Here is a 9,889-nt window from a genome sequence, read left to right as displayed (position 1 = left end):
AATGTTCCAATTTTCCTTTTTGGTGCGGTATGTCAAATAATCTATGGGAAGCAGTGCAAATATAACTTTGTGCCATTCTGAGAGGGTTGGTGGCTTTTCTGAAGTCCATTTAAGTTACAAACTTTCTTGCAGCATAGGTCAACATTCCACAGTTTTTCATTATAGGTGTTCTTGATTTTAACCCCAACAGAAGGCATACAAGGGTCCATTCTCCAATCCTTGTTAAAAAGCACACTTTGAAACAATTTTCCCAAAAAATTCCTGTATATACACATAAGACTACGTAGTATGTATAAAGCTACTGATCTCTGTGTTACACTTGGTACACCTCTAGACTTCTGAAGGTCCATTCTATTTCTAAGATGAGGCGATATCTTTATTCCTGTTTGAAATGCTTTTTTTCTTCCCTCACATTTATCTGAATCACCCCTTTAGCTAAGCATGAGTAGTAGATCTGCACAATATTGGGGCCATATTTTTGGTTCCATGATATCAGTTTCCCTTTGCAACCAAATACTACAACAGGGCCCAAGTGAGTATGAGGCCTAGGCAAATTTCATTTGGGGGCCCCCTTACACTGAAGCACAGACTCTGTAAATGAATGCTGTATCATTCACACATGGTTATCGTTCACCAACACTTAATCTCTCACGTCCACTATAAAGTACACTATATCTCTTCAACATAATGCGAAGCACTCATAATTTATATGTCTTTGTTAGAAATGTGGTCTTGTATTAATTTACGCCTTAGGATTAAATACTCTGCATGCAGTCTTTTGGTTTGCAAACTGAAAATTTCAACACACACTCACTGCGCTCAGGAGTTCCATAAGAGACAGGATGCTCTAACTGAAGTGTGTGATGAAGTAGGGATGGAACGGTTCACAAAATCCACGGTTCAGTTCTTATCACGGTTTTGTAGTCACGGTTCTCGGTTGAGTTCGGTGTAAATTGTTGTTGTTTTTAACACCCCAGATTACTATATACCCAAATAATCCACTATTAACAGATTATTTTTAATCAATTATATCATGTATAGTCATGAAATACCTGAAAGAATGAGACTGTTTACCATTTCGAACATCATTAAAGCTGAGTGAAACATTGCCAGTTTCAACATGCCAACTCCTCAGTAAAGAAAGTCACTATTGACTGTCCACAAAGTCACTAAAAGTCACTAAATGACGCTGCTGTCTAATCTGCAGAATAATTCATGTGCATGTAATTTTCATGGACTTTGTAGGGCAGAGAAATAACAATGGAAGAGAGAAAGCAGGTAAAACACAACATCATAATCAACTACAAAATTACTACAACTACAAATTAACTGTCTTCCGTCCATACTTTTTTTTTTTTCTTAAATGTCTAAATAGCAACCCTCTTCCTTAATCTGGGCCGGGGATGATAGAAGTGACCATAATGAGACACACACTTGCATGATTCATGTGAATGCAGGAGGAGACTACTGTGAGTGAGGAGTAGAGGTGGGCGGATCAATACAAATATTGATAATATCGTGTAACACAGCAATACTGTAGTTTTAATTTTTTTTAAAAGTGGAGACTTGACTATGTCTGTGTCACAGGGCAGCACCCCCACCCCCACCCCCATACTCTCCTGATTTTTGATGATGACAGTCACGTGGCTCAGCCGCACCAGGAAAACAAAAAAGCAGACTCCAAAAAAAGGGGTTTGTTCCAATTTTTTTTCACAACATTTATTCTGGTGTGGTTTTTCATTATACTTTACTCTTTTAAAAAAATGAGTGCAATAATGGGGGAACATTTTATTTATTTACTTATTTTTTGTATTGTAGTCTTTAACTCTGTACCCTAAAGAAGAATTTGTTTTAATTTTACCTTAAAGTGATAATTTTTTGCACTTTAGTTTCCTTAAAAAAAAAAAATCCCAATGTTTTGGGTAAAATTTGTTTTGTTACCGTTGTATTGTTTCTTAACATATGATTTATAATGACACAAAATTAATTTGTAGTCACCTTCAAACTTTGCCAAAATTTTGTCCTAGGTTTTAACAACATAATTAAAAAAAACAAACAAAAATATAGCTGCATGCAGCAATGACGGGCCCTCGCCCCGCGGGAAATGGTTTGTATTGGGGCAATTCCCAAGCAGCCTAAGTGCAGCAAAATGTGGCTTAGCCAAGAGCTATGTGTATGGATTAGGTTTGGCCCCGCCAGCAGGCATACATGGTACATTGGAATCATAGTAGTCAGGAAGACTATTTGTTCACCCATGGTTTGTAAGTCTGAAGCAGTTTTCCTGCTATCCTTCTTGTCCAGTCTCAGCACTCCTTTCATCCAATGATGAGCCACCACACTGTCCTTCTTAATCAAACCAGATCTTAGGTGTCAAATTTGAAAATGCTTTGTCTCTCCTGTTATATAGGTTTCATCCAGCCTCTGAAGTGTGTTCAAGTTATCTTCAACTGTTTCAGTACCTTTTCAGGATCCTGGTTATGTTCTAATAAACCTTCAATGAAAAATCATGTTCAATAAGCATTACTGTTCTTCATTAACACCAGAGTTTAGGGTCTGAGGATCATGTTATCCATCCCATGAGTTCCTAAGATGAGTTACTTCCTGTGAGGTCTAAGCGGTAAAGACATTTTCTGTACACAATAAATTTATTGCATTCATTGTGTCTTCTGTTCCTTTATCATTACTCTTTCCTGATTTAAATGTTTTTTTTTTGTTGTGTCAATAAAATTAATATGGCTGTTGTTTGCTGTTTTTTATAGAGACAGACACACACACACACACACACACACACACACACACACACACACAGAGACACAGACACAGTCACAGACACACAGACACAGACAAACACACACACATACATACATACACACAGACACACACACACGGACACACACACACACGCACAGACATGGTTACCCAATGCTGTAGTCTCAGTAAATATACATCATCACTGTGTAATTTTCCTATATGTGTTAGAGAGTATTATTACCAAATGTGGATAACAAATTGACATGAATTTGTAAAGCTTGTACGCAGTGCAAACAAGATGCAAAAGTGTAGGTGATGTAGTACGTCTTATGAGGGATGTGATAGAGTTTGTGGCGGTTTCAGTTCAAGGCAGCATTTGTTTTGTTTGCTTCATGAGGTTTAAGGATTTGCAGTGAATTGTGTGAAAAGAAATACAATTTTAAAAAGACGAAAAGACATTAAAAGATGGTGTGTTTTGATGACTTGATGTGTCCAATAAGATAAAGGAGAGGAAATAGGTAGTGCGGGACATATAGGAAAATTGATGGATAATGTACATAGGTAGGCACGAGTTGGATTCGAACCCGTGCCATAAGAAAAACAATCAACACCGTAGCGCGGTGTCATATCCGTTAAGCTATCTTTGCGATGGTATAAGGAGAGTATTTAACTGATCAAATCAGAGTTAATACAGAGGAAATAGGTAGTGCAGGATACATAGGAAAAGTTTAGGGTAACATACGAAAAGCAGACATTACATTCCATTTATTCCACATGCGTGAGGAAAACATTACTAGCCGATCAGCATTATTCGTAAAGCCATGTAAACACAAAACAGAAACATTCATAGCTGTTTTTTTTGTTTAGGATTTTTATTTTCGTTTCTTGAAGTGAAACATGTTTTTGTGTACTGCCTAGTGTATATTAAGTTGCAACCAAATTATTACAAAGGATTATCATGTATTTTTGAAGTTGTCTTTACTTCAGTGGGCGTTACCGTTTTAATTCACGCCTGCAGTGTCATCGTGGGCACGGCTCTGTACTGTATTGTGATTGGTCGGTTGGCTGGAGAGGTTATAAATCTCTCCGTAACACAGTATCGGGTGCCATTTTGTGTGGTAAACTCAGAGCGAGCGAACACGTTACGGCGAGTTAGCGATCCCATCTGAGAGATTCATTGTTTTCTTCAAGTTTTTCCTTCTTTGTTCTTTTTCCGTTTTTCTTTCTTTCCCCTTCATTTTTTTTCCTGTACGAGTCTTCATTCTTCGGCCGACGCTTTGGACACAGTAAGTAATGAAAGTGCTTGAACGAGTTGTATTGTAATATCTTTCTTTTGGAGTAAGGTAGTTTAAAAGTGATGAAAAAGGTTTAATGTTTTCCTGGCGCATTTTCCTACCTTTGTGTAACTTAGTTCGTATGTATGGAGCATTTAAGTCGATGTTTGTGAGTTAGTATGTTTGTGAACGGAGGTGTGCGATGATATAAACAGAAGCCCAGGGCGCACGCACCCCTCCCCCTCCTCTGCTGTTTTCTCCTGCACTCGGAAGGGGCATAGGTTACATGATCAAAAACACAAATAAACGGACTCTTTTCGGAAAAAAAACTGATTAGGGATGCATTCACGCTTTATTGAAAGTGAACGGCTGGTCGTGCCCGCTCTCACAATTTGTGTTTGGGTCCTAAAGGATATGCGTGTTTGTTTTCATCCGTATGTAGGTAGCTGTGGCTTTGCAGCAGAGGTAGCGTCGTTAACGAGACGATGAAAAGTAGAGACTTATTTAGCGGTGTATTTGTGTGAGAGTAACGCGCTGAAAATTGTGTGGTAACGCGTGATAGCAGATCGATACAGATTTTTTCGCTGAGAGTCAGTTTATCTGTGTTTTTGGTCAATTAGGATTTCAGTACGTGTTTTGAGTTGGTATGGTTGTATTTGTTATTGTAGGTTTCGGTCGTCAATGCTTGTGGGGGATGGTGGTGGAAGGGAGTAAACTGTTTGTGGGAAGGAGTGAACCGTGTTTTTTGTACATATTGTTGCTAAGTTTTTACTGTAATAAGGATGCAGAGGTTTTGTCAATCATGAGCTAATTTGTGTAATTTTTATGGAACTGTTGGTGTGTTGAGGCGTAGTTTTGGATCCAACACACGTCGTCGTTGGTGCTAACAACAGTTCGTCCTGTTTAATGGCTGAATGCAGCGCTACTGTAAAACACGCCCCATTTCCTGAGTTTCGATAGTATCCAGCTGCGTCACTGCAGGCAGCAGTCTCATGGCGGTATTTTCTTGCGACAGCGCCACCCAGTGTATTGGAGTTGTCTTTCAGTTCACAGCGGTGGTTGTCAAAATTGAACCCATCTGAGATGTCTGTGGCTTATACAGTACTTAAATTCTAGAATTTTTAATGAAGGTGTAGTGATAATTATTAGCAGAAGTAATAAAGACTTGATGTTAGTGTGTTCATGATATAGGCAAAAACATTGGCAAGTAATGAACATCTCCTCAGCCTGTAGCAGGGACATGTTGTGTATGAAGGAAAGCCCATGAATGACAGCCTACCATTAGAAAGTGATTTTGTGTATGATGAAATAGAAAGTAAAAACCTTGTATGTTTTACAGTGTACAAAAGAATGAAACAATTATCCAGACATTATATATGTGCAAATGGGATAAGGTACAATAGTGTAATTAATGTCATTTTATTGTTATTGTCATTGCTCAACATTAGCATTACACAATGCCCCACCCTGAGGTTAAGTGTGTTATGCTTGAGGAGATACTCCAGGTTGTCATTTAAATGGCAACAATTTAGGCATTGTTTTACAAGAATTATGGGCTTAACTCTAGTAGATTCATGAATCCAGTATTTACTGCTGGAGAAAGAAGTTTTAACTTTGACATGACTTGTGTTATGTGATATAGAATATATACACACAATTTTATTTTAGTATTACATTTATAAAGCAGAGTCGATGGTTTGTTAATTGGACCTGTGGCATAGTTGTTAGATGATGCAGTAAATGTAATTTGGGGAATATAGTTATATTGATTGATTAATGAGAATTGTTTAATTTTGTGTTGAGTAATATGCCTGTGTAATACAATGGTTTGTAAAATTCTGCATTTTTTTCTTTACAGTTGCTGTCAGCAGAAAGTCATACCTAAGCACATTTTCGACAGTTGGATTTGGTGCGTTTGTGAGGTATGTTATGTTGCTGTTGTATAGTCATAGATGAATTTGCCAAAAAATATGTTTCAATGTATGTTTTTAATACTCATATTCATTCATTTCCTTTGTTGTTTTTTTTATTATTTAGTCCACATGCCTAGAACGAAGTCCTTCCGTCGTTCCGAGGCGGCGGCTCGTAGACTGGCAGAGCGACAGCCACTTGGCATCACCCCCTTGTGGCGTCGTGCACGACAAGAAGATGAAGCAGGTATGTGGAAAATTATATTTATTTGTTTTTGTTGAACTAATTACTGTTGGTGTACTTACAGATGTTGCTTTTGCATTTGTCATCGCTTTTGTGACTGAGTTGGGGAAATCTGATTTGTCTTTCATAGTTCAAGGGACTGGACAGCGCCATCATGTCCTCAGGTGGCCAGTTTCCCCACTGACCAGGAAGAGTCACAAGTTGGTCATTCCACCTGAGTCTTCTGACAAGGAGGTAAAAAAAAGTAGAATTCTCATATATGTGTAGAGCTTTAAATTCATTTACTAGTAGGTGATGTTCTAACTATGTTTTGCTGTTCCAGTTTGTCCTTCTGGTTGGTGACTCCCACCTGCGAGCCATCGTTGATGGGTTCGTGGAGATGCCAAAGGGACTGTTTTCCTTTGGCATCATGTCGACACCAGGGGCTGCTGCGCATGAGGAGAGGATCGAGCTGATCCATGCTGAGGTTCCCCGTACTCCTGCAGCAGTGGTTCTTCTTGCACCCAGCAACAACCTGACGCACTCCAAGACCATCGAGAGTGCAAGTGCAGACTTTGCCATGCTTTTGTCTGCAGCCATGGAATGTTGGTCCAACGTACGTATTGACATGTGTTCTTGTTGGCATATTGAATGGTTTGAAAGGGAAATGTGAAAGGTTTGTCAATACAATACAAATGTTTATACATGTGTTGCCTTATTTTTTAGGTTGCAGTGCTTGAGTTTCCTCCTCGGATCTCCAGCAATCTCCGGTTGCAGCAGGCCATGAGTCAGGAATACCACAGAGTTTCTGCTAGAATGGGTATGTCTGCTTTTTAAAGCAGAATTTGTTGTATTGTTTAATGTGGTTGTGTAAATGAAAACACAATCGTATCTAGTATCTCATACTTTGTCTTGTTGATTTTTTAAGGTGTGAGGTACTTTCCAGCATTCGAACATTTCCCTTTGAGAGAGACTGATTTGTGGGCCAGAGATGGTGTAAGTAGAACTTTCACTTATGACATAAATTGGTCATCTTTAGCACTGAAAGTGTTGTTAATAATTTTTGCTTAATGTTTTTTCAACAGATTCACCTGTCTGATACTGCAGGGATGCCAATCCTTGCACGGCTGCTATGGCAGGCTGCGTACGATGTAAGTTGTGTTGTGTTATAAAAAGATTATGGTTCATTGCATTGAATGTGAATTCTTTACTAATCAGTGCATTTGGGTTATTGCACTTACTATGTTATCTGTAATAATACCAATTTAGTATGTTTTAAATGTTATATTTGACCTGCTTATTAATAACTGTGTTTTGTTATGTCATTAAATAGACCCTGAAGCCACTGCCACAGACAACACGCGTCCAGGTTCCAACACCTCCCAAGCCCTCTGTCCCACAGGTCAAGCCTAGACTTGTGGTGAGAGGTGAAGTTCCTACTCTGCGTCCTCCAGTGAACCCCTTCACTGAGTGGACCACTGTGAGACAGCGCAGAAGGGTAAGTTGTTGATAGTTTTTTGAAAGATTTGTAAATGTATACGCTGTGTGCACTGAAGTTCAATGATAATAACTACAAACTGTGTTTCTTTGAATGACAGGGGAGCTCATCAGGGGAATCATCTCTCTCCTCTGGTGTGGTTCCTAAGAAGCGGATGGTTGGAAAGCAGGTTTGTAATGTTTCATCTTGTTGATAGAGTTGCGGACATGTCTGAGGTGCTGTGCTTAAAGCAAGCAAACATTCTATACATAGTTTACATGTTTGAAATAGTGCTAAGTTTGCTTTGTAGTAAATTTATGTATCATTGTATTTCTTTACACCTGTTCAGTTTAAGAACTGTATCTGTGTTGTAATTTCACAGGTCCTGAAGGAGTGTGCCATCCCGCTAACACCAGTCTGGTTTAGCGCTGCGCTGTTGGATGAGATGGAAAAGGTTGCTCCATCTCATCTGCCTGCTCCTGCAGAGTGCAGACCTGTTCCCAAGGGCAAGCAGGTAATATTCATAGACACTGTGTTTATATTACCCAGTAACCCAGTTACCCAGTCCAAACTTATTTCATTGTGTATAATGTTGTAACTTGTATTTTCATTAGAAGGCCTTTGTGGAACAGAAGAAGGCTGCTGTCTCCAAGAGGAGTCGGTCCGTTCGACAGGTGAGTTTTATAAGATTATTTTGGCAAACAATGTTTTGTTTTATTTAAGTAACAGTGTCACAAGTTAACTGCAGTCTGAGAACTCATACATGACTGTGGTTGTTTTTGTAGGCGGAGGCAGTGCCGTGTGTAGGAGGTGTGAAGTCCCAGGCCACACCTGCTACTGTCGTGCCTGAGATGGTTGGAGAGGAGGTTGGTGTTTAATTTAACAATAAAATGTTTTTTGTTTGTTCTTCATACTGATTGAATGTCACATAAGTACTGTAATGGTTCAAGCAATAGGTTTGACTTATATCAGTGACATATCTGTGTTGTCTATGCTGGTAATTGACCTGTTTTGTTTTTGATCAGGTGCCAGTGCCCCACGTGTCCCCAGCGTGTCCTGTGTCCTCTGTGTCCCCTGTGCTTCCCGTGTCTCCATGTGCCAGCCCTGCCCAGGCCCCTGAGGTGGAAGGTAGCGCGAAACATCGCTCTCAAAGATTCATCAAAGGTCAGAGTGATATTTGTTGTCTGTCTTGTGTTTGTAGTGAGCAGTTACCCACACCTGTAGTTTCTGCCAGTACTTTAAGACTAGGCAGTGGTGAGCGTCCTGATGTTAACACAGCAATATGTTGTAGTGTTGTAGCTGCCATCAAGCACAAAGTTTCACCTGTGTGTACATGGCGTGGTAGAGACCTGGATGAGATCAGGTCACAGGGTAGTGACTTGTATGCGTTTATAGCACAGGAGAGTCACAATCTGGCAGAGAAGGACAAGTTTTTTCAGCTAGTTGAAAAGCGTAGTGTTTTTGGTAAGAAGTGGAGACTTGAGCTTGACTTGGCAGAGTACATTGCTGCTACGTCTAGTGGAGAGGCTCTGTTGTATGAGAAGCTTCAAGACCTGCTGATGAGTACAGGCATGTGTCTCTTTAGCATTGATAATGCCTGTACAGTTATCATACAGCACAACAACTACTTTGTGGTTGTTGACTGTGGTAGACGGGATGAATCTGGCTTTGCTTCGAGCTGTGGCAGATCTGTGGCTGTGTTTACCACATGCCTGAATGACTTGATGTGCCACATCAGGGGTCTGCAAAAGTCATTGCAAGGACAGTGCTATGCTGTTGTGCGCATGGATCTGGCTGAGTTGGGACTTGAGATTGGTGCGCACAGTTCCACAAGGGTTGTAGATAGTGTTGTTGAAACTGCAGACAGTGATGTTGAAATTGTAGACAGTGATATTGAGCTTAGTGTAGGGAGCTCCTCAGAGGCTGCAGACAGTAATGGAAACATAGAAGTTGAAGCTAAGGTTGAGGGAAGTAGTTTTGTCACACCTCCACATCGAGTAGGATCTGTGCAGGGAGCATTCCATCAGGGAGATGCTCGCTTTCAACACGCAGGGAAACAGTGCATGGCCATAAGCCTGGTAAGTTTAGCTAAACACACAATTCAGAGTGTGTTTTCATGGCAGTCACATACCTTAGATGAGGTCCTTGTGTCAGGGGACAAGTTGTACTCTTCTTTAAGAGAGAACAACTTGATCAGTGATGCTAGGGATCACTATCTTCTTGCCACAGAACTGCCCACACAGCATGTTGTTCA

General features: G+C 40.1%; 1 protein-coding gene across 1 annotated transcript; it reads left to right on the top strand.

Moving 5' to 3' along the window:
- The first annotated feature begins 5,883 nt into the window (after positions 1-5,883).
- Positions 5,884-8,859, top strand: LOC141786223 (uncharacterized). Its single transcript, XM_074664974.1, has 14 exons — positions 5,884-5,947; positions 6,063-6,182; positions 6,310-6,413; positions 6,502-6,774; positions 6,885-6,978; positions 7,087-7,154; positions 7,244-7,309; positions 7,492-7,656; positions 7,757-7,825; positions 8,018-8,149; positions 8,250-8,309; positions 8,421-8,501; positions 8,661-8,763; positions 8,837-8,859. The coding sequence occupies exons 2-14, from the start codon at positions 6,068-6,070 to the stop codon at positions 8,857-8,859; spliced, it is 1,353 nt and encodes a 450-aa protein (XP_074521075.1). The 5' UTR covers positions 5,884-5,947; positions 6,063-6,067.
- Positions 8,860-9,889: the final 1,030 nt, after the last annotated feature.

Source organism: Halichoeres trimaculatus, unplaced genomic scaffold (assembly GCF_033239565.1).
Source record: "Halichoeres trimaculatus isolate MK-OKI-2021-1 unplaced genomic scaffold, fHalTri1.1 fHalTri1_scaffold_24, whole genome shotgun sequence".
NCBI lineage: Eukaryota > Metazoa > Chordata > Actinopteri > Labriformes > Labridae > Halichoeres > Halichoeres trimaculatus.
The sequence above is the reverse complement of the archived record's forward strand: the minus strand, read 5'-3'. Positions and strand labels throughout refer to the sequence as shown.

Bases quoted from the DNA above. Each gene is read 5' to 3' on its own strand.
- LOC141786223 (XM_074664974.1), top strand. From the start codon at position 6,068: ATGCCTAGAACGAAGTCCTTCCGTCGTTCCGAGGCGGCGGCTCGTAGA. The intron at 6,775-6,884 runs GTACGTATTGAC...CTTATTTTTTAG, and splicing joins CCATGGAATGTTGGTCCAAC to GTTGCAGTGCTTGAGTTTCC. The intron at 8,310-8,420 runs GTGAGTTTTATA...TTGTTTTTGTAG, and splicing joins GGAGTCGGTCCGTTCGACAG to GCGGAGGCAGTGCCGTGTGT.